Genomic DNA, 27686 nt, shown 5'->3' on the forward strand with positions numbered 1-27686 from the left:
CGAACCACGCAGCGAATGTGCAGGCTCTTGACAGCGACGGCATGTCGTATACAGAGTAGGTAAGATTAGGTAGATAAGTAGGTAAGTTGCTGTCCGGTAGGAGGAAGTGGTACTTATTGATCGGGCCCGATCATCTCAGCCGAAGCAAGTGTCATGCGTCAAGCAGGTCTATGCCTTTGGGAACACAACCACGGCCATGCATGGCTGCTGAACTTGAATATGGGCCTGAATAATCTTGGAAACACTCACCTCCCATAAACCAAGTGCAACATGTCAGGAAACCTTTGCACTGCTTTGCCCTTTTGTGTCAACAACAAGAGTCCAAAACACGAAACAACGAGGGACGCTCTCGAGAAAAAATTGACTGGCTGTAGAATCTTTTGAAATTCCAAGCTCATCCTACACACAAAAGGGGTTCGTTCCCTTTTTCTTCCCCCTTCCTCCCGTCTTTCCTGCTGCTGCTGATGCCCCAGAGACCATGCCCGCAACACAGGAGTTTTCACTCCCTTTTATAGCAGATGACGTAACGTATGCGCTGCTTCACTTTCGCCCAGTCCAGTAGAGACGCGCAATCAGGAGAGCCCTAATAGTCGGTCGGTTTGGAGGTTGTTCATGCTATAAGATTTGCTCTGCTCTTCTTAGGAAACTCGGATAATTGTAGAATTTACAGGGCCTCGCTAAGGAGCTTGTTCATCTTGGCGATCTTGGAGGAGACGGAAAGGTCGATGGTGCGCTCACCGATCTCAACAACGAGACCACCGATGATGTCGGCGTTGACCTGTTCAATTTTGGAAAGAGAAGGTAAGTAGTTGTTTTGCCTAATATCACCAAGCAGCCGGGTCGGGTATAGCTCCAGTTTTGCCGGGTTGGGATGGTGTGAGACAAACGCACCTTGTTGGTGACCTTGAGCTTCTTGCCAGAGCCGACGTAGGGGGACTTGGCAACAGCGGACTCGAGGCGGTTGAGGGTCTTGTTGTCGAGGGGCTATATGGTGGTAGTTCAGCATTTCGTTAGCGCTTCTGTTTCCCATCTCCTTGTGTTTCGGTTCACCCAGGATCCCAATTCCAGCCAGAGCTTCCGCCAATGTCCAAGCCCATTTTCATTGTCGTCCTCCTCTTCCTGGCCGTGATTCCTCCCATAAGCTCGGCTTCCCTTCCGCCATCGCCCTCGTAGTTTCCCTCCTCATTCTGGATCTTCTTTTGCCCACCATCAAACAACGTAACGGAACAAAGCGAGCGTACCTGAGCGCTGGTAACGACCATCTCAACCTCACCGCGGGCGGCGCTCATGAGTTCGCTGAACTTGGCGACGACACTGGGGAGGAGGCCGAGGCGGTTGTTCTCGGCGAGGGTGGCAAGGAAGTTCTTGACGGTCTCGTTGGAAACACCGACGCTCTTCTGGAGCTCGGCAACGATGGCGCTCTTGTCGGCGGGGGAGAGGGTGGGGGTCTCGAGGATGCTGGCGAGCTTAGGGTCCTTAGCAAGGAGGTTGCCGAGGCTGCTGATGGACTTGGCGGTAGGCTCGAGGGCGTTGGTCTTGACGGCGGCCGTGTACTATATCGTGTGTAAATGACGCAGGGAACTATGTTAGCTCTCTGATATTCTGTCTATCGGTCCATTGCGTTCGGTCGTCGGTTCGGTTGATGTGGGAGAGCTCCAATCGACATAACCCTACGAACACGGGAGCTCGAGGGTGCTTCAATTGCTTGTGACGTCGGGGTCCGGGGCGCGGGGGCGTACCAGAGCAGTGGCATAGGTGCCGTCGAGACCGAAGAGAGTCACGGGAGGCTTGACCTTGCTGGAGGCGGCGGCGGCAGCAGCATAGGTGCGGACCTGGGTGTTGAGAACCCGCGCGGGGCGGAGCAGGGCCTGTCGCGACAACATGATGGGCGTGTGGGATATGCTACGGGTGGACGGGGGACCGCGATGTCGTGAATTCAAGCTCCGGTTCAGTTTTGTCAAGGTAACGGGTGGGTTTGGAGCCGCTCGGCAAAACCGTGTCTGCCTCAGGCTGCAAATCCTGGAGCTGCGCCGTATGTAATGGGTACCTCTGCCAAGACTTTTCCGCCCGCCAACTGCCCAGAGCTTCTTCTCCGGAACTGCCCGTGCCAAGTGCAGTGGGGCAGGCAAGCAACATCCCGATAACGTTATCGGTGCCATCCCGTCCGAGCATCGGCACGGCATGCATCCTTGCCATTGACATGAAGTTCCATGTGAAGTGGAAGCTGCAGCATTTCGTTGTGGTGTCAAAAAGCGTCTATTTCCACGAGAAGCTCCAGGCCTCTCTGTCCCTCTCTACACCGAAATAAAAAACAAAAAAAACCAAAGAGATCCCGGTGCCCTTTACGCGCCATCAAAAGCATTGCGCGTCCCTCCCTGAATTCCGTGGTCCCTTAATCCCTTCTATCAGCGCCCGTTGCCAGCCCACCAAACCAAACGAAAACGAATGCCTGTAATGGAACCAACCCGCACCCAACCTAACGCCTACGTGCTTAGCCCTGTCAAATAACCATGCGCCAATGCCAAAGCCATACAAGATTCTGTCGTCTAGTCGCTGCGTAACATGCTGTCGACCAAGTCGCCTAGCGGTCCCCAAAAATCCTTGCCGGTTGCCAGGTTGTGCTCATCGATAAATAGCACATATTGCTTGAAGCTGGTGTTGAGATGCGGCTCCAGGCCCAGTTCCCGAATGACGGGGTAGTGGTGGCAGTAAATGTGAGCATAAACGCGGTACATGCGCTTGAAGATCTGACGGACCAGCGCCGGGAAGGACTTGGGGAACGGAACTCCAATCCTGCTTGGTAGGACGGCCTCGTTGTCGATGTTGCCCTGGACCCAGCTCATGAGCTGTTCAATGTAAGCGGGCGCAGGCATCTTGGTCGGTCGCTTGTAGTTCTCCGTATCCTGCCACAAGTACTCGAACCTAGACTCTGTCAGCGTGTTGGTCTTTGTGTATGATTTTGTGATGGAAACGTACTCGTCGGTCGCCTTCATCTCGGGGCAAGTCTGAGGAGAACAGAACTCGGTAATGGCGCCATAAAGGAGGTTGATTTGATTGTAGAAGTCCACCACTAGCATAGCGGGTCAGCGAATGCCCCTGGAGCGAAACAAGCTGGGTCGGCGGGGTTGATGCTCACTGTTCACAGCCAACCACTCATTCTCATCTTCACCCTCAGGCAACTTCACCACTTTGCGCAGACTTCCTCCGCCAAGTGTTGCTTCGGCATATTGTCGCAGCTGGTAGCTGGTCGCACCGCCCTTGCCGCTCGCCCGAGGTCGGAACTGGTTGCGCGTCCGCTGATTTCTAGCGGCAAATCATGTTAACAGCTATCCCACACAAGATAAATTCATGGCTTTACTGAGGAGGTCGAAAGACCTTCCAGTTATGCGGTGTGTTGCACCTCCTGGAAAGGCGATGGATGCGACGGCGAGCGAGCTTGTCCTCGCTTCGTTGCCAAATTACGTCATCGCATCGCCAACTATTCGCGATGGGCCCATAAAGGGCGGGAAAAGGGGGAGGGTTCAACGTACACGGTCGTAAGAAAGGAGCTCATGGCGACAAACCAAGAAATGTTGGATATGTTCGGTAGGATGTTTGGTGAGCTGCGACAAGTGGTTGCACAAGTTAGCGGCGGGCGCAGCTGGTATGTCATTTGTTGGCGGGTGACATTGGGCTGGGCAACAGGAATGGTCCTTGTCGCATGACCGTGGGAGGGCGAACACGTACCGATACAAGCAAATGCGCCAGATACCGGATGCTGGAAGATCAAGACCAGATGTCGCTAACTTGAAATTTTAACCAGCCGAGTGTTGGTATAAGGGTAGAAGCAGAGATAGTGTGTTTGTTGAGGACATTTAAAGGGAGAGGAAGAAACGGGGCATGTTTTAATTGTTTACCTTGACGGATGGATGCGCCAAACAGACCTGACAACGACAGCCAGGTTCGCGCTGGCCGCAGCGAATCATGAGTGGGCTCTTTGATGGCACAGCGGCTGGGCAGGGGCAGCCGGGAAGCTCTTAGCGCCTGCCATGTCCCCGCATAAGGTTCGTCGGTAGTGGGGTCATTCCAATGCGCAACTCCATTCCATTCACTGGTCTCGACCGCCTATTCCAACCTCGAGAGCAGCCGCTTCGATAAGGTCACTTTTATTGACAAAAGCGAGGTATCAAAGCTTCTTTCCAGAGCAACATCCTTACATGTGCCCAAGACATACACCAAAAAAAAAAAAAAAAAAAAGGGCAGATACTGACTCTTACTACAGTCGCGGCGAATTGTTACCATTGATCATCGCAAGGACCGTTGCATGCCTTGAGCTTCGGAAAACTGCCATACCTGTTTTAGTTCAGTTGTTTTTGACCATGAGACCGGCTGAAAGGATCCGTTTGGATATGGATTCTCTCCATAAACACTTCTCCACACAGCCTCCATCCGGTGGAGCAGGGGACGTTTCGAATCGCGGGAGGACGGCACTCCCGATCTCGCTAGAGCAGCCACGCACATGGCAAACAACTCCTCTTACCCATGGGGCTGTTCATCTCCGAGGCTTCCTTTGTGCGGGACTATCCGTACAGTTGTCGTTGGGTGGTCCATCGTTCAGGATCGAAATCAGACGTTGCACCGGATGGACGGTGGAAGATCACCCCTCTCGAGATATCCTCCACCGAGCTTCTTCGTCCAGAACGACGCCAATGCACCCCGCAATCAACGACTTTGGTGATAACAGGGGCCGGAGACAATGGAGAATGGCTAAATGTCTTCCAAGTGTCCATTCTTACCTTTTTCTTTGAGGACAGCGACCCCCTCACTTTTCCCAAACTACCAGGTGGACAAGCTACCTAATAATGGCTTCACTATGTCGACGATCCATGAGTTGCCCTAAGGTAGTGCCCGGATGGATGAGGGGAAGTGGTTGCCAAAACAAAAGTATACCATGAAGGTTTGCCTAGGACTATGACCATGAGATAGCTCAAGTGAACTGCACCCAACAGTGTGGCATCTTACTCTCATTTTCCTCTCCTGCTCAGTTGAGGGCAAAATACCCGCCCACGAAAGACAAACAGCAGTCCAAGCCTACAACCCTCAACGGACCTCCAGCTCAGAATCCACACCAATACGTACAAGTAGGAAACGGCAACTTTGCCTTTGGCGCCGACATCACCGGCCTGTAGATCCTCGGGTACGCCCGACCAGACATCCATTGATAACTTGACAAATTTACATCAGTGGCCTACTTGCAGCCCAGAACGACATCTTCCAGCGGCTTGTACCGAACCCTCCGCGGATCAACCCAAGGTACATCGGATTTCCCTTTCCCGACGAGAAGAACGAGAACGTCACAGAGGCAGACCTGGAGAAGACGACGCAGACACTCGATATCGGGTCAGGGAATGCTAAGCTCGCTCTTTGTCCACAAGGAGTTTCCCGTCTCGGTAAACATATCAGCCGATCCAGACTCCTGACACCGTCTCGATAGAGGTTGATTTTCCCTATTCCGACCGAAACAAGCTCGACGCTTCCTGTGTGGGTATGTGGAATGCAACATCCGTTGTAGGCGCTTGAGTATTTGCTGCATATCATCTTTCAGTTTAATGTTACTAGGTATCCGGTAGGCTGGTCACGACTGCCGACGCCTTATTTCCCCAAACTATGCGTGGTCGTCAATGATGGCGGGTGGATGGTAGAGTGTTGAAGTAGGTGGCTTTGTGCCGGCCATGTGAGTAGTCCTGGGGGAAAAAAGTGTTAGTCGTAGATATCTCTCGTGGGCTATCCTGCCCCAAATATGATCATAGTCAGTAGTGGCCAGGTCCACTTCGAGGCAATCCATCGAATTGCTACTCTGATAACGGTAAAATACACTTGGTGTCTTCTTGGGCCGACCTTGGTGTAAGGCTTTATGCTGTCTTCCATTCGTGTGAAGTCGCAGCTGAGCGGATAGCATTTCACAATATTCTGCTTCCAATCGCTCATGCCATTCCCTCCTTCGACACTCCCTTTCCACTTCAGGGGTATGTAGGTATGAATCATAACAAGTTAAAGTTTTGGTCGTCTCTCCTCCCCTCTCTTTCTTTCCGTCCCATTTGTAAAACTTGAGGGTATCGTGATTCATATATCGTTCACAGAAGCGCCTCGCCTACGTTCTCCCCTTCGAAGCCAATGGTAGAAAGCTTCTTGACCTTGCGCTTCTCCTTGGCCTTCTCCTCGGCCTTTTTCTGCTTGGCTAGTGTCTGCACCAGTTCGAGGTCGGCAGGGTCGTAGCCCGGGGGCGGGTCGTCGTCGCGGTCAAGGTCGATCTCGCCCATAAGGAGAACGTTCTCGCCACGAACAACGAAGAGGCCCCGGTCCACGTCGGCGTAGAGCCCCCTGGTCTGGGCGGGTGACTGCGTGCCTGGAGGCACGAATATCCTCTCCTTTGTTTGTTGTAGTACTAGGTTGGCTAGTAATGGTGGGGAAAAAGTGGATTCGCGTTAACACAGTAACCTCTTCATGCTCGTGCTCGTTCGTGCGTGCGTGTGTAGGTGGTCATGTGTTGTGAGAGAGGTAGGTTCATGGAGGCATACCAAACTGATCCCAACTGCGGAGGATGCCCGTGAGCTTTCGTCCGTCGCGCAATGCTACCATTAGCTTCTCTGTTGGTACCCCGCCACTTATGTCAGCCAAGTTCCTCTCGTCCAAAAGACATGTTCACAATGTTGCTTCTTACTATCGGTGAGGTCGAGGAGTTGGGCAGCTGTGGTGAACATTTGCGCGGGCAACTGCTGGGGCTGGGGAGGACGGCCGCCTCCTAGGAGTCCCGGCGGGGGCATGCCGGGTCCTGGCTGGCCGGGGCCCTGAGGGAAGGGCGGCGGTGGGGGTTGATCGTTTATCGAGAGGTGCTCCATGGTTGTGTACTGATGATGGTCTATGTCTTCCAGTCCATCTGTAAACTAGTTTCGGGGGGTGTCTTCAGGGTTGTTTAATGGGAAGCGGGATGCAATGATGCGATGGGACAGCTGCCCGCCCTGACGTTGCCTGCCCGCACCACATACTAGGTACATAGCTGCCGCCCTGGGCTGCCCTGGGCTTGCTCCGCTGTTTGTGCAGTTCACCCCACTTTCCACGGTGAGAGGCACCGACGCGGGAGAGATATTCCTTGAGGGACAGCCCGAGTCGCACAGATCTTTTTACCTCTCTACCTACTTACACGACTCCTGCCCTAAGCCTTTAGTGGATTATTTCAGCTTCCCGCCGGCAGGCAGTTTGCGTGTATGTACTATGATAGGTACCTACAAGTCAGCCACATCAAAGGTTGAGCCACAAGACGGAGCGAACTTCAGCTTCAGGCGGCATCAGCTCGGCTCATACAAACCTACCTATCGCTGCTTCCTGCGGCAGATTGCTCTTACAGCGCCTGTGCGGTGGAGCTTGATCACCGGACTGTAGTAGTTGTAAACACTGCCAGGGCAAGGTGAAACCAAGCGCTGTGCAGCGACCTAACCTACATTATTTCAACCCTTGCAGTGTGCAGTGAGAAGCCGGTGGCCGGACAATGAGCCGACGGGACCTGCACTGACCTGTGCTAGGTGGTTTGCCTGTAGTGCCGCACTGCATTCTCCCGGCCTTCTACCTTACTTCGGCTCAACCTGCTGTCAACCCCAATCCATCCTGCCTCTCCATATTTCTTCACCTGCACCATACGTACCCTCGCTGTCGACAATTATACACACAAAGATCCCACGAGGACTATGTCCAAATCCGCTTCGACCACCAGAAGTCGTTCCTTTTCTCTCCTCCTTGCGCTGTAACCATTCTGCGCGCCCGTCCATCGGCGGACGAGGGCAGCTCTCTTCCCGTCGTCCAGTCGACTTTGACTTACTCGTCTTCTAGCCTCAAATCTCTGCACTGGGGCACTCTTTCTTCCGCCCACCAGCCTCGCCTTGAGGTTTGCCTCGCCTGGTCTTACCTGGTCCGGATACATTAAAAAAACAGGCAACCAAGAAACATATCTACGAGAACCCCCTTCGCCATGGCTTCTACCGACGTTACCATGGCCGACGCGCCTTCCGGGCGGCCTGATCGCCGCTCCAACGCTTCCCCTCCTCCCGGTCAGTCACAGTCACAGTCTAAGAGAGACAAGCGTCGCCAAATGCTTGCCGAACGCATTGCAACCCTTTCCGACAAATGGAGCAAGGACAGAGACCAGGCATTTCGCGAACAACTACAGAAGATCCAGATTGACACCAGTCTGGTCATGCGAGTCGACCCCTATGTCGACCGACCCTTGGACAGCTTCGAAGAGGACCAGAGACGACTCAACCAGCTCAATGGCGCCGACTCCGACGGTGGTCCACGATCCCTCCTTGACATGGCTGGCCCCAAGTTTGCCAAGTGGATGGAGAACGTACAGGATCTTGCAGAGCAACGCGATTATGCTCTCACCAAATTCAAAGTACGTCTCCCGATCATAACCGTTCAACTCTCCGTCAGTCCAAGTGCCAATGCTGACTCTTGGTTTCGCAGTTTGACTACGAGAAGAAGATCGCCGAATACCTCAACACGCATGCCTATAAGACGGAGCTTGCGAACAGAGAACACAAGGCGCTTGCCTCGACCCTCCGCGACCGATTGATCAACATCATCACTTCGAAAAAATACCGGCTCAACAAGGAGAAGGAGGCCCTCGAGATTGCCGATGCGTCCGCACTCCTGTTACACCCCAACCAATTCAGCATCACAAACCCAGCCAGCCCCGGAGGCACACACGGCAAGCGGGCCACCCGTCTGCGGAGAGAAATGGAGGAGATGAACGGCATGGACAGCAAGAAAAGAAAGCGCAACATGAATGATGACGACGGTTCTCCAGCGCCACAGCGCCGCGCACTCGATCCCAACAGCACTACACCCCTATGGCAGACAGACCGTCTGGTCCAACGCAAGACCACCGGCCCCATCTACAGCATTGACAAGCTGTTCACGGATAAGGAATTGTCAATGACCTACAATCAGTCGGCTTTGGCGGCGCACAAATACATTCTCACCCATAAGCCACGGTTTGACGACTATGGGCGCCCAATCTCGTCCCCCGAGGGTAGTGTTTCTGGTAGCGGCGACCCTGATGACCTCGACTCGGAGTCGGCTCCGTCGGCGCCGATGATGGAGAGGAACGTTTCGCACGCTACTCGCAGCAACAAAAGTGGGGCTAACAATCCCAACTTTGACGACAAACTCATGGGCTTGGAGATGCTCGCTAACTTCGACTTCCCCGGTAACCTTGAGCGTTTGACTAGTAGTCAGGACCCTAAGCAGCCTCCTGCCTTCCCGTCACAATATGTCAAGGGCCATGCAAAGCAGTCTGAGTTTAACACACCGGCAGCACTGGCTAATGACGACGTGACCGGGGACTTGATGGTTATGCATGCCCTAAAGCAGTACGACCAGCTTAACGGCATGGGCGCCAATCTACAGACTGAGCATGGAAGCATGAAGCTTCTTCAGTCGGTGTCGCTCCCGGTCAAAGACCGCAGATTTGTGTCCTTTGTCCAGGGCGAGCGGCCGTCGGAGAACGAACTCAGGCAGCGCCTTGGTCTTCCCCCGATCAAGGAGCCTGTCGAGCCCGAAAGATCTGAGCCAACCAATGGTCTCGGTATCGGAACCCCGTCAAAGGGCGGCCGCTCGGGTACTCCGTCTCATCACCAGTCTCCGGCTAAGGCGCTTGGGGGTGTTTCTATGAGCAGACAGTCTAGCGCCAACGGCGGCGTGGCGATGAGCCGGACCAGCAGCAGAAAGGGACGCGGCGGCCGCGGTGGCTGAAGAGGACGGCGGCCTAGACATGATTAAGAAACGGATTTTGACGACGAGAGCTAAGAGCATTGGTCGGTGATAAGCGGTTCGCAACGACGAAAGAGAGTGTCCAGCGCCGTCTGGCACAAGGTGCTTCACATGTTACATTGAATGTTTGCTCCTCTACGATGGTGCCTGTTTTGCCTCCATCGCGCACAGGAAGGGAAAGAGGGACGGAGAGGCGTTTGTTGAGATCTGGATCGAGGGTTGCGCATACATTGAAGGGGTTACGGAGTTTAAGGAAACATGGCTGGACTTTATTACAGGTGCTACTTGAGCATTGAACGCTTTCATGCCTGCAGTTGTAGCATTACCATAGGTATTACGTATAGATCCTATTTGGTTCGTTGATTACCGTGGTTCTACCGCCAACTGTTTGACATTTCGCTCGTCTTTTCGGAGTCTACTAGGCTTCGCTTTGCTTTGCGCTTATATTATCCCTTCCAATCCATCAATATCGACAACCACACAAGACGTTGTTGGAATTTCAATAGCTGATTCCACAGAGCAAGACTCACAGTCATTCGACTAACTTTTGGTGCAAGTTACTAGCTCTACGGTGGAGCAAACACGATATAGAAAAATTGCCGCTCGCGGACACAGTAATTCACACATCTATCAGCATACGATCCCTCAAAACTGCCATTAAACTCTATCAAACCATTATTCATTCACATTCACTCAGAGAATACCGCAACCCGCCTTCTGTGTCCTCCACAGCTAAGTCAAGGTCCAAAAACCAGGGCCCTCACCTCAATGCTCTCCCGTCCCTCGGCATCCGCTCTCTGTCTCGGATCCTCAAAAGCCGTATGCGGCACCCTTCCCCCTTTCACCTTCCTCCCCTCCTCCAGGTCCTCTTTGCCTGCCCAACTATCAAAGCACTCCAACAGAATCCTTTCGTCGCCCGTCATGCCGCTCAAAAAGTACCACTTTTGCCCTTCATCATGTAGCACCCCGGCCGTCTGACCGGTATATCCATTCTTATACCGATGCTCGACGGGCACTATATCTTTGTCTTCTACCGTCTGCGAACTGGCAAACGCCAGCGGGTAGCTTTCCACGGGCCCTTTGTTCAGCGGCCGCCACACGTTGACGATGCGGTACCTCCCTTGCAACAACCGCTCGGCCTCCTCAGGGGAGGAAGCGTGTCGGCGCACACGTTGCGCGACGGAAGTGGCGGTTTGGTCAATGTGTACGCGCTGCACGGGGCCGCGGGGCGCAGAGGGGGAGGTGCGGCGGATGGTGTGGTCGAAGATGATGACTTTGTTGGAACCGGGGATGGTGTCCAGAAGGAGGCGGGTGACTTCGGGGTAGTAGAGTTGGGAAATGGAGGCGTCGGAGGTGAAGTTGGAGCCGTTCTTTGCAGGGTCTTCTTCGGCGGATGGGGGGAGGCCTTGGAGGATCTGGAAGGCGTCGTTGTCGAGTGTGAAGGAAGACTCAAGACCGCGGATGTCGCGGATGGTGACGGAGAGGGTTTGGTAAGAGTAGTTACGCTCGGGAACGCCGGGGGCCGGGTCGATGTTGTTGAAGGGGCTTGAGCCGTCCGAAGGGGGCTCGTAGAAGTTCAGGGGGGCGACGACGTCACCGCGGGGGACGCGGTCTTCTGAGGTGGTGAAGGTCATTGTGTGATGGTATAGGATGGGGTGGTGGAACTTTGGTTGTGGATAGGGTAGTGGGAAGTGTCTGAGCAAGTATAATACGGCTGCTTTGGTATTGATAGTGCTGTTGTTGTATGTCTTTCAAACAACGATGATGGGGTGGTGGATGTGGACGGATTTATATCTTCCTTCACATGAACATTTTCTTCCATTCACATCACACCGGTGATAAAAATTAGAAAACCTTACTGACATTAGTAACATTGATTATGATTTCAAAGCACTAAGTGGATTATAGTTATTCAACAAGATGCTGTGCACCAGCACATCCCAGTGTCTCGATGTTTTTCCGTCACGAGGTTGGACTTACACGTGCGCTTGCTTCAACGCTGGGAACGGTGAAATTGAAGCCATTCGTTAGCACGATCACGCCATGCGAAGGGCGCGCCCATGTTCGGCATTGGAATTAACAAGTTGACAGGTCATCCCCCGCAGTGCCACTGCGGATATAGTGGTGTCGTTTAGATCTCGGATGGGATAGGTTCGGAATTAGTAATCCGGGTTGGGACGGTGTAAAGGATGGAGTTAATGGTGATCCATTTGCCTTCTAATATGGGGTTGTCTTTCTCAGGATATGTTCCCTTTGTAAGTGTAAGCATTGCTTTGAGACATAGAGACATAATGCTCCAACTCGGTTGTGTAGACCCCCATTGTTCAAGGCCCATTCGATATACAAAAGTGTTGTTGATGGTTGATGAGTCGTAAAAGACTTCGAAAAATATTATGCCGAGGCGATGACGTCGGCGTATGAGGGGTCCGTGCTTAACTAAGCCCGGGCATTTTCACAGCCCTGAAAATGTGGACTCTCTCAGCCTGCCTTGCCTGCCAGCTGGAGACCGTTAACGGGGGTCTGTCGAACTGCGGGGACAGTTTTGCGGTCGCGTTCTCATTCGTCCACAATTACAGCTGCTGCTTGGCGACGGATCCAAACCTGTCAATCAATCATGGGGTCGGGTTCGGTCGCCGCAACAACGACGGGAAATTCCAAAGTAAACAATTGACAGCATTTCAGATTCGCACCTTTTGGATAGTAGACCGGAGGCTTCATGCGCATGCGCCCTCTGCTGCATCCTTTGCTAACACTATTTCCATATTGCTTAACCATTCACTCACTCCATTAACCGCACTGTATCCACCACGACGACCACCACCACCACCACACCGGGCCTCATGCGCCCACAACCAGGGCTGCCATGGACGAGGACGAAGACGCGTCCATGATGTCGGTCGACGACATTTCGTCGTCCACGGATCCACTCCTCGAGACGGCCGCCACCCCAGCCTCTCGCTCCGTGACACCGGCGATTCCAGCCCGCCAACCCGCATCGGCGCGTCGCGGTTCCCGGAGAAACCAGCAGCCCACTCCGCGAACCCAGCGAGTCCAAGCCCTTCGAGAAAGCACGCCGAGAAAGCGCATGTTCGAGTTGGACGTTGGAGACGCGCGATCGCCCCAGCGCCTGCTGGTCACCGTCGAAGCCGAAAGCTCGAGAGTCACTTCAAGAAGCAGTGTTAGTCGCCGTCTGTTTCAACACTCGACGCCAACCGCTCGCAGCATCCGCGAAAGAGAAAGAACAACTTCGGTTACGGTTCCCTTGCGCGGCGTGGAGGGTGATGACGACGACGAGATTACTCGACTTGGCGAGCTTGTTACACCGAGGCCGCGCGGAAGGCCACCACGAACAGCCACTCCAGGCACGGCCTTGCGCTCCGAGACACCAAAGACGACAACTCGCCCGATGCGACCAGCGACCCCCGGATTTCAACTGCGCGAAGCACGGTCCTCGTCAAAGGATGTCTTGGATTCAGATGTCACAATCGATTTCAGCAAGCTCGGGTTTACACCAGGGACAAAGCGGCGGATCAGCTTGACACCAGGGCCCAGCAGTCGTGCGCCAAAGCGGAGAAAGGGTGTTTCGTCGCCAGTAAGACAGCCTAGTCTGCTGGGTCCAGGCTCTGCGCGAAGGAAACGAGGCCGGCCGAGGAAAGAGTCGATTGCGCACGACCAGTTTTCCGCCCTCATAGACCGAGATCTTACGGCCCTCAAAGAAGACGACTCCGACCATGAGCCCGTGCCCGAAGCGGGTTCCAGTCGCGACCAACAAGACCGAAACCGAGATCGAGACCAAGAACAAGAACATATCCGTCGGGAGCGCATTTTTCAACGAGTACCGTCAAACGTCATCCTAGGCAATACAGGTGTTGGGGCTCCCTCGAGTGATGCCCCTAGGCCTGACGAGTCGGAAGGTGACCTGTGGCTGGACAACTCGTTCAACCCACCTCAGGATACACCGGCCGCTCGACGGTGGAACGGGGCACCAAGAGCGCAATCCTCTAGGGTGGAACAGCTGCGACCGGAACCCGCGCGTCGAGAAACGCCCCAGCTGGAGTCGGAGCTTTCGCACGGGGATGAGTATGTCGAGTTCGCAGACTTTGGTGGCGGCGAATCGCATAGCGACATCGAATCGGGACTCGAGGATGACAATGCGACCCCGAGGGATACACCGGTTCAGCCAACAGAGACTAGGTTGCCAGGCGAAGAATTCACCATGATAGACCCGTATTCGCTACTATCTATGCAGCAGAATTCGAGCTATGTCGAGGAACAAGGGCACGGAGGAGCGCAAAACAAGGATACCCGCGACGGAGACACGACAAGTTTCTATATCAGTAAAACGATCGGGTCATTGCGGATAAGTCAGCAGGAATCGGACGAGCGATCAAGTCACATTAGGACAATCGATTATTCTGTCAATCCCAATTGGACGACTACACCCAGGGCACCCGTTCCCAGTTACGATCCGCTATATCGATATTCGACAGGAGATAATAGGGGAGAGGCCGAGGTGGTAGAGGAAGAAGAGGAAGAGGGGGATGCGCATGAGCGCAGCGAGTCTCTGGAAAGGCACCAGAATCGACCATATTCAGGAGCGGAACAAGATTCAGAACGGGAAGAGCAAGACCGGAACTCGCATCGGGATTCGCAACGGGATCGCGAACTAGAGTCGGAACTTGCGCTCGAGCCTGGGTCCGATGCTGGATCAGAACCAAAAGGAGCCTCAAGGTCTGAACGTGGAAAGGAGGCGGAACCACAACATGAGCCTGCACTTGAGCCCGAAGAAGAGCCCGAAGAATCCGACATATGGTTTCGAAAAGAACCACGAAGGCGACAACAACGAGAGCTGCGAAAGGGGAAAACACATGAACCAGAACCCGAACCTGAGCCAGAACCCGCGTCAGAATTCAATACTTGGGTTCGGGCAGAACAAAGACAAGAACATCAATATCGAACACAGTTGGAATCTAGCCTTTTGCATCAGCGGCAAGCAAATCGAACAAGTCGACTGGAACGCGGACGGGAACTAGAACTTGAGCAAATAGCTGGGAATACGCCAGACTTCGAACCCTTGCCTGAGCAGCGGTCCGAATCACCGCAAGAACCTGAACGTTTTGAGCCGGTATCTGAACCTCACCTTGAGGAAAAACAGGAGCAGGAGCAAGAGCTTGAGGATAATCTGGAGTATGAGCGACTACAGGAAAGTGAAGCAGAAGCACGGCAGGAACAAGCACAACAGCCCAATTCAAGGCGGGTAAAGTCACCACACCAACAGAAAGCCCGGTCGCTTGAAAGACAACTGGATGTACATGTCCGTGGTGATGTTGGGGTGGATTCGTCAAACCGCTCTGTGGACTATGATCAATTTGAAACACAGGAATCAAGTGTCCTATATCACGGCCATCTTCGAAGAGAATCGCGAGGCGCTCTGCCACCTGAACCATCAAGTCCGTTATTTAGAAAATCTCAGACAGATGTTCAGCAACAGACAACAAAGACAAGTATTCAGCCCTCTGTCGAGCGGCTTTCATCTGTGAATATCTCCACCCCCTTACATGCATTGAACAGTATTCTGACACCTGATAAGACACCATCTCCTGTCCCTCCAGAACCTCGCGACTACGACTTCCAGGACGACTTCGGTACTCATGCCAACGTAGAGGCAGATAACGACGACGCTGAGCTTAACGATGACGAGCAAAGACAGCCCACCGAGTCTACCGAGCCCACTCCAGACGATGAAATGCCTTCCTCTCCCCCAACTGGAAGTTTTTCTCGACACGAGCAGCAGCGCCCCGAACCTCCACTACGCCGAGTCAGATCCAACTCGAACGAGACCCCGGCCGACCGACTGACATCTTTGGCCCCGCCAGGTCTTCCGGCACTTAACCCTCAGAACTTGATGCCCCCACCTGACTCACAAAACCGGCCGGCTCTATCTCCAATCATCAGAGCTGGTGAAGCACTGCAACAGGTAACCTCGGACCCTCCGTCGCCTCCAGGTATGGGAAGCTTTCTGCGCAGTCCCTTCCGAGGGGTGCCTGAGGTCAAAGACAGCCGATCACCCTCACCGTCGGCCTCCAGAGCTTCTCAACCCCAGCCTCAATCCCAACCGCAGGCTCAACCTCAATCTCAGCCGTTGCCCCAAGCCCAGTTTGAGAATGCCCGTAACCAGCCTGAAAGATCTGGATTCGGCTTGTTTGGCTCGATAAAAAATCTGGTAGCCCAAGGAGCGCAAGTCTTATCGCCACGGAATGCTTCGAGGCAGGCTTCCATTAATACCGGGGAAAGCTCCAGACAAGCATCAGCCACTGCTGGCGCGACTAGTTCCATGGACATCGCCATGGACGACCCGTTTGGTCCAGATCCACCCGGTTCTTCTAGAGGAAGCACCGGGCGCAACTCGCTCTTCGGCAGCAGGATGAGCAAGCGCGGTTCCGATAGTCAAGATGCCAGTGGTACTGCTAGTGCCAGTGTCAGCTTCGAGAAACAATCTCAAGCCAGCGCTAGCCTCGAGAGACAAAGTCGCGCCAGTAGCAGTTCTGACAGGCAAACTCATGGTTACAATGGATTTGGAACGCAATTTGAAGACAACGCTGGCTTTGTTAGACATAGTCAAGTTAATGCTGGCTCCGGCAGCCTACACCAAGTCTTCGGCGAACCATATGCTCAAGGCGTTGCGGGTTTTGGCAGCCAACGCCAAATTTTCGGAGAACCGTATGCTCAAGGCACCATCACCGACTTTGAAAGATCGGCACAAGCGGACGCTAATTTTGGTGGACGAAGTCAGGCCAATACCAGCTTTGACCGACAAGCCGATGCAAGCACAAGTTTCGGCAGATCTCAAGTTCAGGCCAGCAGCAGCCATGCCATAAAGCAACTTTCAGTGACTACCAAATTTGACAGACAGCGTCAAGAAAATACCAACTTCGGACATACTCAAGCTGAGTCTGGCACCACTCACGACAGACAAGCCCAATCTGAGACTAGCTTCGCAAGCCAACGTCAAGCTAGCACCAATTCTTCCACTCGACAACCTCAAGCCAACACCACCTTCGGCAGCACAAAAAAGGCCGCTTCTTCCTTCTCCGAGCGCGAGCGCGAGCGCGAACAGCACGGGCATCAACATGAGCATGAAGCCATGGACTGGCAAGCAGAAGAATCCAGTCACAGTCACGAAATCAACGTGACCCGTGACAGGTCCGCCTCCGCTAGCCTTGGTTTTCACGACAGCAGCAGCCATCACGACAGCTCTGGAGAGCGAGCACGTACTAGTACTCGGGAGGAAAACTCTACTCGGAGATCAGGATCAGTCAGAGAAGATCATGATTCTCGGGAACCTTCCCAACCCGAACCCGAACCCGAAGCTCGTCGTGATTATAAGGAATTCATCGAGGTGGAAACGGTCACAGAAGAGAGAGAGGAACAAAGAATCTGGGGATCCTACGGAGGTGATGCCAGGGCCAGGTCGAGCTTCAAGGAGAATAGTAGTAATAGTCATTCGGGCAGGAGACATGGACGGCCGGAAAACTCTACCTTGAGAAGATCAGTGGGAGAAGAGCGGGAACGGGAAAGGGAACCAAAGGCTCGCTTTAGGGAAAGTGTCGAAGTTGAGACGGTAACTGAAGAGAGAGAGGAAGAGCGGATTTACGGAGAAGGCGATGCCAAATCTAGCAGCTTCAGGGAAAGTAGTCATTCTTCTAGGAGACATGGACATGGATGGGATGGTCACCGGCATGGTTCTTCTCGGCATAGGTCGTCGGAAGAGCGGGAGACGACAAGGGAAGAACGGGGACGAAGCGATGCAAGGGAGCGGGGAAAGAGAGAGGTGACGGAGGAGATCGTAGAAGAAGTCCGGGAGGAGGAGTATGAGCATGGGAGCGAACATTATCACTCGGGTGGTCGTCACTCGAGTGGTCGTGAGGAGGTGGAGAGCTACCGACATGGGAGCTCCCGTTCTGACCGATCTGACCGAGGTAAAGCCTCGTCTTCTCGACAAAGGTCAAAAGAGCGAGAGACGAGGGAAGATCGGGAAAGGAGAGAACAAGGGGCGAGAGAGGTGACCGAAGAAATTACGGAGGAGGTCCGGGAAGAGTATGAGCATGAGAGCGAACACTACCGCTGGGGCGGTCATGGTGAGGAGAGCCGCCGACACGGGTCCTCCCACTCCAACCGATCTGACCGAGGTAAAGCCTCGTCTTCTTCTTCTTCTGGGGGACATGGTCACCGCCAGCGAAGTTCTGGCGAACGGGAAGCGAGGGAAGTGCGTGAGGTGACCGAGGAAATCGTGGAGGAGGAGCGGCATGAGTATGAAGAGGAAAGAGGAGGCCGTCGTTCTAGTCACGTTGAAGAGAGTCATCGCCACTGGTCACGCGGGCCGCGCGGGTCGCAGTCCAGCCGAGCTAGCGATTCTAGGCATGATGACCACACGCGCGGCTTAAAGGAACGGGATGCCAGAGAGGTGACTGAAGCCGAGGACGAGCGGCATGAGTATGGAGAGGAAAGAAAAGGGCAGCACTCGCGGTTTGTGGAAGAAAGCAGTCAGAGACAAGAGTCCCAATCCAACCGAGGTGGAGATTCCAGGCGGCATGGCTACCAGCGAAGTTCGGCAGAGCCAAAGAGGAGAGAGGCGGACGAAGCCCGAGATGACTTTGCAGAGGAAGGTCAAGAGCACCGGACGAGTCGTGGTTCTCAGAGAAGTCGTCAACGCGAGCTGCTGCTCGGGCGTGGCAAGACTTCCTTGCGAGATGATCAACTGCGAGGCTCGGGAGAGAGTCAAGCGACTGAAGTGGAGAGGGCACACCATGAGAGCTTTTCCGAAGGTGAAGGTTACGATATGACTCATGTGGAAGAGAGCCATCATCGTGAAGAATCTCCGCTTGAACATCGAAGAGACGAGCACGAGCACGAGTACGAGCAAGACCACCGGATGGATTATATGGAGGAAGAAGAAGAGGGCCATCACCAAGCTCAGCAAGGGGAACAAGCAATAGAGCACCATGAAGAGGAGGAAGAGGAGGAGGAGGATCTTTTCCTCCTCGAAGCCATGCGTTCATCTCCCGCAGTCAAAGCCAAATCCACCCTAAAGGAGAACGATCCTGCCAGCTTCCTTCCCTCAACTCATCAGCCCCAGCCTAGCTCCCGCTGGCATTCCAACAAGAGTCAAATGGTTCGGGATCAGTTGAACAAAGCCGCAGACAAGAGTGACGAGCTGGAAGAGTTTAGCCTCCTTCATTCCAGTCGGGCCAAGAAGTTCCGGCCTGCGTTGAAGCCCGTTCCGAACAAGAAAGCGAATCTTTCGAGCTTCTTCTCGTCGCCTGCACCTATTCCGGAAATCAGTTTACAGGGTCCAGAGGGTAATGCTTCTCTTCAGTCTGGGCCCGAAGTGCTCGATAGGCAAAGTCAAGCCAACGGCAAGGTGTCATCTGGTTCGGGAGCCCTTTCGGAGCGGTCACAGCACCTTTCTACAGGTCAGGAAGCTGAGAGGAAGCTAGGAACGACTCCCATAGGCCGCGTTCCATCATCTCAGCGTCTTTCTGTGCCAGTTTCCCAAAAGCCGTTTCAGCCTTCACCTCTGGGTACAGCGCCCGTGTTATCAGGGCAATCCTCCCGACCCCTGCAACCGGCACAACGTGTACTTCGACACTCTTCCTCCATCATCGGTTCCTCCTCACCACCACAGTCTGGAAGCATCTACACTCCGGTCCCGCAGAAACAGAACTTCACTCCAGTGCGACGCGAACCAGGCGCTAAGCTCCCCTTGTTCGAACGGGGCGGCGGAACAAAGACCAGCACTGCCACGACTCTGCCTCTCAAAGACAACGACTCAGGCTCAGGAACCACTCCGAATTCGATAACTGACAAACCTAAGCAGTTGCTGTTTGGTCTTAAGGAGTCCATCTCGAAGCTGTTCTCGGATCCGCCCGCTAAGAGCGTTGAGTACGGACCGGAGAACGAGGATGAAGAAGAGCAAGAGCCTGAAGAGGACATGGACGACTACGACGAGATAGTGGAACTCGAGGAAGAACAGTCATCCACCGAGGAAAACTTCGAGCCACCTCCGCTTCGATCTCTGCCTGACAAGAACTCTTCCCCTGTCAAGTCTGCCTTGCGACCGCCGACCAAGGGCCATACGCCCGGCCGCGCGGTGCAGTTTGCCAACAGTGTCCGACAGTCGCCTACTCCTCGGCGCAACGCAGACGTTGAACAGAGGCGTCCTGTATTCGGTGGCCGTTCCACTCCTGTGATTATCACCAGCTCGCCCAGTACCCACACGGAGAGCAGTCCTGTTCCTAGTCCTGCGGGCTCGGAGAGGATTCAGGAGAATACGCCTGGGAGGTATGAGGAGGATTATCAGGACGAGGAACAGCACAAATTGGATGACGCGGCGGATACGGACATGGATATGGATATGAATATGGATGATGATATTGAATGGTACGAGCATAGCCCCGCGCCAGCACCAGCAGTCCAAGCACCAGGACCTGCGCCTGCATTCCCTCGCCCACTGAGCCCTGGACGTGGACGGCAACGGCAGCAGCAACAGCAACAGGAATCACAACCACAACAGCAACAACCACAAGTTGCTGCTGCACCACGTCAACCACCAGCAGCACAACCGCCGCTCATTAAACCCACATCCACCCTCGAAAACTCCCCCGTCATCCGCTCTGGCGTCTCTCTGTTTGGCTACAGTCGCCGCAAATCACTACCGCCTCCTATTCCGCCTTCCAACCGTAACATCGTCACGCCTCTGCAGCCGCTTTATCCATCTCTCCCACCAGTTTCGTCTTTCGGCCAGCAACAGCAACAACAGCAACAATCCTCTCAGCCGTCGACCTCGGCCTTGACATCAACCTCTCAACACCATAACGGCCAAGCTTCCACCGGTGTTTCCACCACGGGTACTTCCACCACCGCCACCACCACCACATCCCACTCCCATGACCACCAACAAGAACAACAACTCCCCCCACCAACCCACCTCTGGAGCACCTCCCACTGGGACATCCTCTCCTCCGTAATCCACGCCCACCGCGCCCTCCAATCCCAATCCAAAGGCAAAGGCAAACAACGGGCCTCCACTCATCTCTACTACCCACACTCCCCCACCCTCTCTTCTTTCCTGCACCAAACCTACCGCCCCTCGCCTCAGCAAACCACTTACGACCCCGTCACGCGTCTACCCATTGACGAGTCGGTGGTGATTGAGCAATGGCATTTGGACGTCGTCTACGAGTTTCGGGAGATGTTCAGACGGGCTTGGGGAACAGATGAACTTTACGGTGGTGTTTTTGCGATGGATGAACAGGAAAAGGGGGGGTGGAGTGAGGGGGAGTTGGTCAGACGGGTGTATGCGTTTTTGGTGGGGGAGAGGAGGAGGAGGGAGGGACGGGTTGATAGGGGGAGGAGAAGGGGGAGGGGGGTCGTTTGTTAGTTAAAGGTATGTGTGGGAATTTGTGAGAGCTGTTGGATTAGTTGTGTATCAAGCGTGGGGAAAGGACATGAAAGAATCTGGATGGATGGGAAGAGGAGAAGGGAAGAACAGTGAAAGAAGGAACTGGATACCCAAAGTATAACTGGATGCATAAGTAGGAGATACCATGTTGTTGAATGGTTCTTTGTACAAACATTGGTTGTTTTTAGTTTCTGAAATTTGGACATACAATATCACATATCTGCAACACTTTGAAAGACCAGACCACTATCATTGCTCAAAACTTAGACTTAGAATCATGTGGTTTATCGTGTTTATTTCAGTACGCCCGACTAATACCATATCTAAGCGTAATGTTACAGACGAACCCCAAGTTCTAAACCCTTAAACCATCCATCTGCTTCTGCTTCTGCCTTGAACCTCGCTTTTTACTCAAGCTGCGAGGCCTGGTTGGTATAAAGCACATCAACCACATTGCTAAGCTTCTCAATGGTCTTCAGCGCCGCATCGTACGCCTCATCCCGGTGCGTCTCATCGTAAATAATGAGGCAGCCGGCGCCCTGGTCCAGCACTCCAATGATCACCTTGTCCAGGATCATCTGCGACAGCTTCCTTTCCACCTGCTGGGTGTCCAAGCCGACCATCTTGGCGATATGGTCAATCTCCACGCGGCTGAAGGGCTCAATGACCTTGATCAGGTTCTGCTCCAGCATAGCGTCGTACAGGCGTCGCAGGTGGTTGCGGATGAAGGTGTCACTACCCAGCTCATACCGGTAAGCCGCCAGGGCGCGCTCGTACTCCTCGAGAGATCGGTTGCTGTGGGCGCGGGCAATGGCCTTCATGGCCTCGAGCGACTTGCCGGCGTACTTGACGGCCTGCTTGGAGGTCATGAGCTGGTTGACGTCATCGGCGAGGTTGAGCATGATCTTGCAGAGCAGCATGTACTGCAGCGCGGCCTGGGCCCGCTGTGGCTCCTCCTGCGTGTGGTAGCCGTCCAGCGCCTCGATAAAGTAGCTGAAGGCCGTGTTGAAGTCCTTATCCTCGGCGTGCAGCATGCCCGACTGCATGTCCAGGTTGGCCTGGAGCAGAGGAGGGGTGTAGACGGAGGCGGCGCTCGTGCGCGCGCTGGTGAGGGCGGCGCGGGCCTTGGCAATGTTGCCGAGGGCGTGGTATACCCGCGACTCGAGCAGCTGGACTTCGACGAGGACGAGCTTGTCGTCCATGCGCTTCAGCTCACGGAGGAGACCGTTGATGAGCGTCAGGGCATCGTAGTAGGACTGCTTGGCCATGTACAAGGCGACAAGACGGGTTTCGAGGTTCTGGCGGAGGAAGGAGCGGCGCTCTGATGTGGCCCATTCTATACACGACTTGGTGACGGAAATCTGGATGTCGAGAGAGTCGGGGATGGCTTCGAAGAGGTCGAGGAGCTGGCGGACTGTGTGTATCAACCAGTGTTAGTATCCTCATGAGCTTGTGTAGCTCGTCAACAAGCTGATGGCGGGGCCGTACCAAGCTTTGCCGTCTTTGCCTTTGCGAACGAGGAAAGAACTGTGCGGCTCTGGGTTACGAGGTCTACAAGGCCTTGTGTGTTCCTGTACAGGGTGATGGGAGGTTAGTGACCATGCCCCTCCTCGATGACCACGACATACACCCGCCACTCTTACTTCTCGTCGCGATAGAGCTCTCCCAAGTGAATCAAAGCCGTCTCATATTCCCGGATGGCCGCGTCAGAGGTGACTGATGGCGGCTTGGAGATGATATCCTTGTAAATCTGCTCGGCCTGGCGGGGGTCGGTCGAGACCACCTTCTGCGCCTCGCGCACTCTCTCTGATGCTTCGCCCTGGGCCATTGTGTCGTGTGCTGTTTGTCCCGGTCGTCAAGTGGTAAGCGGTAGTGGTATAAATCGAGAGTTTGGCTATCGAATACGATGGTGATTACTCGAGGTGGCGGGGGGATATGCGGCGTATCGGTGGTCGCAGAGCGTCGGCTTGGAAGTTGTGGTTGTTTGGGTTGTTGAAGTTGGAGCTCAGGTTGTGGTGTCGTGACGAACCTCACCACCCGTCCTCTGCTGGAGCACAGCTGTTACCCAAATCAAGTGCAGGCGGCATGTCCACTAACGAGACCTCTGTACGTACTGGTACCGCTAGGTAGCCAGGCGCGACGTAATTAGCTGGAGACATCCACCTCCACTACAGATCCCTGTCAGTTCACGGCAGGCAAGCCCAGCTCTCGGTAGCTCAGGCCCTGTCCATCCTTTTGGCAGCGAAGCTCTAACACTCCAAGCCTAAGCGTTTAGTAGATTGCCAAGAAGGCGGTCAAGATTCTTGCCGCCAGACCCCGCCAAAATTTCTCCAGAGGAAAGGGACGGGAGCTGTCAAACTGCCCCCCAATTGGCGACAGACGCTCCCGGCATCCATCCATTCATCCATTCATTTATTAATTCCAAGATCGATAACCGTATCACAGCACCTGTGCTTTGCGACAAGGTGTACCGACTGACTTCAGCCATACCCGGCCTTACCATATACGATTCATTCACACTCGATACTCGTCGGCCTTGGTAGCCTTCTCATCCACGACCCCTTCAACCTCATCAACAGAGAAACACCGTCACCATGAAGGTACTTGAGCCTACCATACGCGATGCCTATCAAGATTCGCAAACCCACTTCCAGGCTCACCACTGACACTTCTACAACAGATCAAAGCCCTCAGCCGAAACATCTCGGCCCAACAGGCCCCCGGTAACGACGTCACCCGCGCACCCCGTAACCTTGCGCCCGAACTCCATCCCTTCGAGCGCGCTCGCGAGTACAAGAGAGCCCTCAATGCCGTCAAGTTGGAGAGAGTCTTCGCCAAGCCCTTCCTCGGCCAGCTAGGAAATGGCCACGTTCAGGGTGTCTACAGCATGGCCAAGGACAAGAACTCGCTACACACAATCGCTTCCGGTTCGGGTGACGGTATTGTCAAGGTCTGGGATCTCACAACACGGGATGAAGCATGGAAGGCCGCCGCCCACAACAATATCGTCAAGGGAATGACCTTCACCAACGACAAGAAGCTTCTCACATGTGCCACTGACGGCATCAAGCTTTGGGACCCTTATACCAAGACCGACTCTCCATCGCCACTCGCGACATGGCAGGAAGGTGGTCCATACACGGCTCTTTCGTTCCATCGCACCACCAACTCTTTCGTCGCCTCTTCGGGTGCCGGCTGCATTCGTGTTTGGGATCTGGAGCACAGCACGGCTCCTCAGACGATACAGTGGCCGAACCACAGCGACACCATCACCGATGTTTGCTTCAACCAGGTTGAGACCTCGATCGTGGGTTCCGTCGGCACAGATCGCTCCGTTATTCTCTTCGATTTGCGCACCAACATGCCCGTCATCAAGACTGTTCTCAAGTTCGCCGCCAACCGCATTGTCTTCAACCCCATGGAGGCCATGAACATGGCCGTTGCCTCGGAAGATCACAATGTCTACCTCTTCGACGCCAGGAACTTCACCAAGGCGCAGAATATCCAAAAGGGCCACGTTGCGGCGGTTATGGACGTTGAATTCTCTCCTACCGGCGAGGAGCTCGTGACTGGTTCGTATGACCGCACAATCAGGGTATGGCGCCGTGACCAGGGCATGTCTCGCGATGTCTACCACACCAAGCGTATGCAGAGGGTGTTCCGGACTACCTGGACCATGGACTCCAAGTACCTTCTCAGCGGTAGTGATGATGTACGTTGTCTCCTTTCTTTTCTCCAACTGCTCGATCAGCACAGCTAACGTGATATACAGGGTAACATCCGCTTGTGGCGTGCCAACGCCTCGGAACGCAGCGGCGTCAAGGCGACCAAGCAGAGACAGGCGCTCGAGTACAACAAGACCTTGGTCGAGAGGTATTCTCACATGCCCGAGATCAAGCGCATCTCCCGTCACAGGCACCTGCCCAAGGTGGTCAAGAAAGCGGCCGAGATCAAGCGCGAGGAGCTTGCGGCTATCAAGAGAAGGGAGGAGAACGAGAGGAAACACTCCGTCAAGCAGTTCGAGAAGCGCAAGGCAGAGAGAGAGAAGGCTATCCTGGCCAAGCTGGAGTAATTGTTGCGGTGTTCTTGGCTTTCGTGTGCCATGGTTTGTGCGGTCTCTCGCGCTTCATGCTATGCGTTTACTATCTCCTTTTGCATTGGGCGGCGTTTCTTAGTGGGAAAATTGTCAGGCTATTTATTGTTGAGACTTTCAGGCAGCGCAGTCTCGCTCGGTCTATACGGAGTTCGATACCATGTATTCGATAGTATTTTGTTTGTGTGTTATTCTGTGTTTGCAAAGGAAAGCGGCCGTGTCTTCCATCTCCCCCGAAATACCTACACCACTCTCTCAGGCAACCTATGGACTCCGGCCTCGCCGCCTGACTCTCCCTGCATGGTCACATTTCCCAGTCAGTGCCTTTGAGCACCTGCTCCCTTTCTTTTTCTCGATTCCTCCTTCTCACCTGATTAAGGTTCACTTGGTTTCCCACTAGTCAGACGGTCGATTTTGTGGATCTGACCAGTACCCAGAAACTGGCGTCAACACCGTGTAGCGTTGGCATGAACCTCATGCTTGGGATGAGACGAACGAATGAAATGGAGTTGGACGGTCACAGCGTGGGTTGGGATAGCTGTAGGGAAGGATACGGGTCGTTTGTGGCTCATCCGTGGCCATTGATCTGGGCTACACTAGATCCAGCGCGGCCTGCGTTATTTGATCAAGTGGATGGATCTTGTCACATACTAACCACTACACCAAACACCCAAAAATTGGAGATCCATCGAGGTGATGGATTAGTGGTAGCTCTGAACCCCCTATATTCGACGGATCTCATGTCTAGATACGACTGGATGACTGGTTGGCAAACACCAGTCCCAGTGTGGCTCAGCCATCAACACAACTAAACTAGTTGTAGTCGTGCCCTCAGAGGATGAAGGCCTACCTTCGGGTTCTTGCGATAACCAATATCGATATCCCCCAAGAAGCTCCAACCTGAACCTCGAACGCTCTGAGAATAAATCGACCTTTTTCCCGAGAGCTGCAGGATATAATGGCAGACTATATCGCAAGGCGTGTAGAGAAGCTGCCATGACAGCAGACTCATCTCCCTCGTCTACCTCTTCCTCAGCTTCCTCTTCCTCAGCTTTTCTCCCGCAAACTTCTTCCCACACCGCGCGACCAGCGCAACCCCATCAACTCTGCAAAGCTTCCACACAAAATCTCATTATACCCTTCAGCCTTGTTCGCAATCACTGCAACGGTCGAAGAATATACCTCCCTCGCTGATCGCGAATAATCCGGCTCAATCTTTCCTTCACAGTCGTCCGAGAGTCCCAAAAGTGCGTACACATAATCTCTTGGATCCGTTGCGCCAAAACGGCACCGCACACATATTTTCACCCACTGAATGAGTGATGATGCTGTCCCTCTTGAACTCCTCAAAGTCATGATCTCTTGCGCCGGGCTCTCTGGCAGCCAAAGTACTAACTCTCTCAACTTCGTCTTCCAGGTGTGCTTGCACAGAAGGGCCAGTGCTCTTTCAAATCTGTTCATCGTCACGAAGTCTTGGTTGCAGATGACCATGTAGTTCCTCGCCAGCACAACCTCCTGCAGAATCCATACTCGGCGCCAGTACCCCATCTCGCAGATCTGTCGGATCCCACGCAGCTCATCGCGCTCGTCCGTATCCCAGACGAAACGGTATCGCAACTCGCTTACCTCCAAATTCAATATCTTTGTCGCCGAATGGGTCAGGTCGTTCCCCATTCCTAACCACACAAGCACCATTTCCGCGCTTTCGTAAATGCGTTTCATCGACCGCACCTGACGGCCCCTTTCCTGTACGTCGCCCTGGTTGATACACAGCGCGTCTACCCATAACCAAAGATGCGAACCACCTATCTCGCCATCTAAGTGTCTTATACTTCTGAGTGCGTTGTAAAGGTTCTCGCCGATGTGAACGATATGGCCATTCAGGAGGATGGTCGGGTTAACCTCATTTTGTTCTTCGTGGACCCGCCATTTATGCCCACTTTGCTCGTTGCGAACTACCCACTCGTATGACAGGGCTTTGTATGGTCGAGTACTCAAACTTTTTGAATCGAGCTCAACTTGGTGTAGGGTGGCACAGATGGGTTGAGACTTCTGGGTGGAGGATGGAGCGAGTGGCTCAAGGAGAAGGAGGCGGATGTGATTCTCGGACAGAAGTGGTTGATATGGGTACACCTTAGGGACGTCGACAATCGTTATAGGTAAGCGGCGCACCTCTTTGTTCTTTTGCGCACCCTAATATACATAACCAATAATGCTGAGGACAGATGTGAGGGGGTTCAAGTTGCACCGACCGCTTTCAACCTCAACAATGTTAGTTTTGAGCGTTTCGTGCCCGACATTGTCGTTGTTAAGCTGGGTGATAGTCAA

At 54.0% G+C, this 27686-nt stretch overlaps 11 protein-coding genes across 11 annotated transcripts; 5 read left to right on the forward strand and 6 right to left on the reverse strand.

Annotated features, from left to right (window-relative positions):
* Nucleotides 1-664: 664 nt before the first annotated feature.
* On the reverse strand, nt 665-1883 carry B0T23DRAFT_318356 (putative oligomycin sensitivity conferring protein; the record flags this gene model as incomplete). The annotated part of the gene is made up of 4 exons (XM_062835070.1): nt 665-778; nt 892-984; nt 1242-1553; nt 1740-1883. The coding sequence occupies 4 exons, from the start codon at nt 1881-1883 to the stop codon at nt 665-667; spliced, it is 663 nt and encodes a 220-aa protein (XP_062692073.1).
* Nucleotides 1884-2201: 318 nt separating this feature from the next.
* B0T23DRAFT_382705 (putative maintenance of ploidy protein mob1) lies at nt 2202-3912 on the reverse strand. The gene is made up of 5 exons (XM_062837347.1): nt 3727-3912; nt 3531-3602; nt 3137-3303; nt 2977-3070; nt 2202-2922 (listed from the first exon to the last, which is right to left on the reverse strand). Exons 2-5 carry the CDS (start codon nt 3551-3553, stop codon nt 2547-2549), a joined length of 660 nt encoding a protein of 219 aa, XP_062692074.1. The 5' UTR covers nt 3554-3602; nt 3727-3912; the 3' UTR covers nt 2202-2546.
* A 153-nt stretch (nt 3913-4065) lies between these two features.
* Nucleotides 4066-4936, forward strand: B0T23DRAFT_421254 (uncharacterized protein). The gene is made up of 2 exons (XM_062839760.1): nt 4066-4162; nt 4262-4936. The coding sequence occupies exon 2, from the start codon at nt 4359-4361 to the stop codon at nt 4785-4787; it is 429 nt and encodes a 142-aa protein (XP_062692075.1). The 5' UTR covers nt 4066-4162; nt 4262-4358; the 3' UTR covers nt 4788-4936.
* B0T23DRAFT_396964 (uncharacterized protein) lies at nt 4931-5473 on the forward strand (the record flags this gene model as incomplete). The annotated part of the gene is made up of 3 exons (XM_062838269.1): nt 4931-4936; nt 4989-5164; nt 5224-5473. The coding sequence occupies 3 exons, from the start codon at nt 4931-4933 to the stop codon at nt 5471-5473; spliced, it is 432 nt and encodes a 143-aa protein (XP_062692076.1).
* A 336-nt stretch (nt 5474-5809) lies between these two features.
* B0T23DRAFT_382709 (uncharacterized protein) lies at nt 5810-7095 on the reverse strand. The gene is made up of 3 exons (XM_062837348.1): nt 6701-7095; nt 6558-6626; nt 5810-6433 (listed from the first exon to the last, which is right to left on the reverse strand). The coding sequence occupies exons 1-3, from the start codon at nt 6876-6878 to the stop codon at nt 6114-6116; spliced, it is 567 nt and encodes a 188-aa protein (XP_062692077.1). The 5' UTR covers nt 6879-7095; the 3' UTR covers nt 5810-6113.
* An 807-nt stretch (nt 7096-7902) lies between these two features.
* Nucleotides 7903-9863, forward strand: B0T23DRAFT_172485 (Sds3-like-domain-containing protein). The gene is made up of 2 exons (XM_062832937.1): nt 7903-8425; nt 8497-9863. Exons 1-2 carry the CDS (start codon nt 8003-8005, stop codon nt 9784-9786), a joined length of 1713 nt encoding a protein of 570 aa, XP_062692078.1. The 5' UTR covers nt 7903-8002; the 3' UTR covers nt 9787-9863.
* A 634-nt stretch (nt 9864-10497) lies between these two features.
* On the reverse strand, nt 10498-11438 carry B0T23DRAFT_405664 (uncharacterized protein; the record flags this gene model as incomplete). Its single annotated transcript, XM_062839034.1, has 2 exons — nt 10498-10521; nt 10569-11438. The coding sequence occupies 2 exons, from the start codon at nt 11436-11438 to the stop codon at nt 10498-10500; spliced, it is 894 nt and encodes a 297-aa protein (XP_062692079.1).
* A 1035-nt stretch (nt 11439-12473) lies between these two features.
* Nucleotides 12474-21244, forward strand: B0T23DRAFT_360678 (uncharacterized protein; the record flags this gene model as incomplete). The annotated part of the gene is made up of 2 exons (XM_062836263.1): nt 12474-15340; nt 15395-21244. The coding sequence occupies exons 1-2, from the start codon at nt 12668-12670 to the stop codon at nt 21242-21244; spliced, it is 8523 nt and encodes a 2840-aa protein (XP_062692080.1). The 5' UTR covers nt 12474-12667.
* Nucleotides 21245-21510: 266 nt separating this feature from the next.
* On the reverse strand, nt 21511-23332 carry B0T23DRAFT_454561 (putative 26s proteasome p44.5 protein). The gene is made up of 3 exons (XM_062841211.1): nt 22909-23332; nt 22754-22836; nt 21511-22679 (listed from the first exon to the last, which is right to left on the reverse strand). The coding sequence occupies exons 1-3, from the start codon at nt 23091-23093 to the stop codon at nt 21673-21675; spliced, it is 1275 nt and encodes a 424-aa protein (XP_062692081.1). The 5' UTR covers nt 23094-23332; the 3' UTR covers nt 21511-21672.
* Nucleotides 23333-23641: 309 nt separating this feature from the next.
* Nucleotides 23642-25581, forward strand: B0T23DRAFT_172524 (WD40-repeat-containing domain protein). Its single transcript, XM_062832938.1, has 3 exons — nt 23642-23865; nt 23946-24977; nt 25038-25581. Exons 1-3 carry the CDS (start codon nt 23860-23862, stop codon nt 25335-25337), a joined length of 1338 nt encoding a protein of 445 aa, XP_062692082.1. The 5' UTR covers nt 23642-23859; the 3' UTR covers nt 25338-25581.
* Nucleotides 25582-26166: 585 nt separating this feature from the next.
* B0T23DRAFT_405668 (heterokaryon incompatibility protein-domain-containing protein) lies at nt 26167-27658 on the reverse strand (the record flags this gene model as incomplete). The annotated part of the gene is made up of 3 exons (XM_062839035.1): nt 26167-26304; nt 26520-27491; nt 27611-27658. 3 exons carry the CDS (start codon nt 27656-27658, stop codon nt 26167-26169), a joined length of 1158 nt encoding a protein of 385 aa, XP_062692083.1.
* Nucleotides 27659-27686: the final 28 nt, after the last annotated feature.

Source organism: Neurospora hispaniola (genome assembly GCF_033458365.1).
Source record: "Neurospora hispaniola strain FGSC 10403 chromosome Unknown B0T23scaffold_5, whole genome shotgun sequence".
Lineage (NCBI taxonomy): Eukaryota > Fungi > Ascomycota > Sordariomycetes > Sordariales > Sordariaceae > Neurospora > Neurospora hispaniola.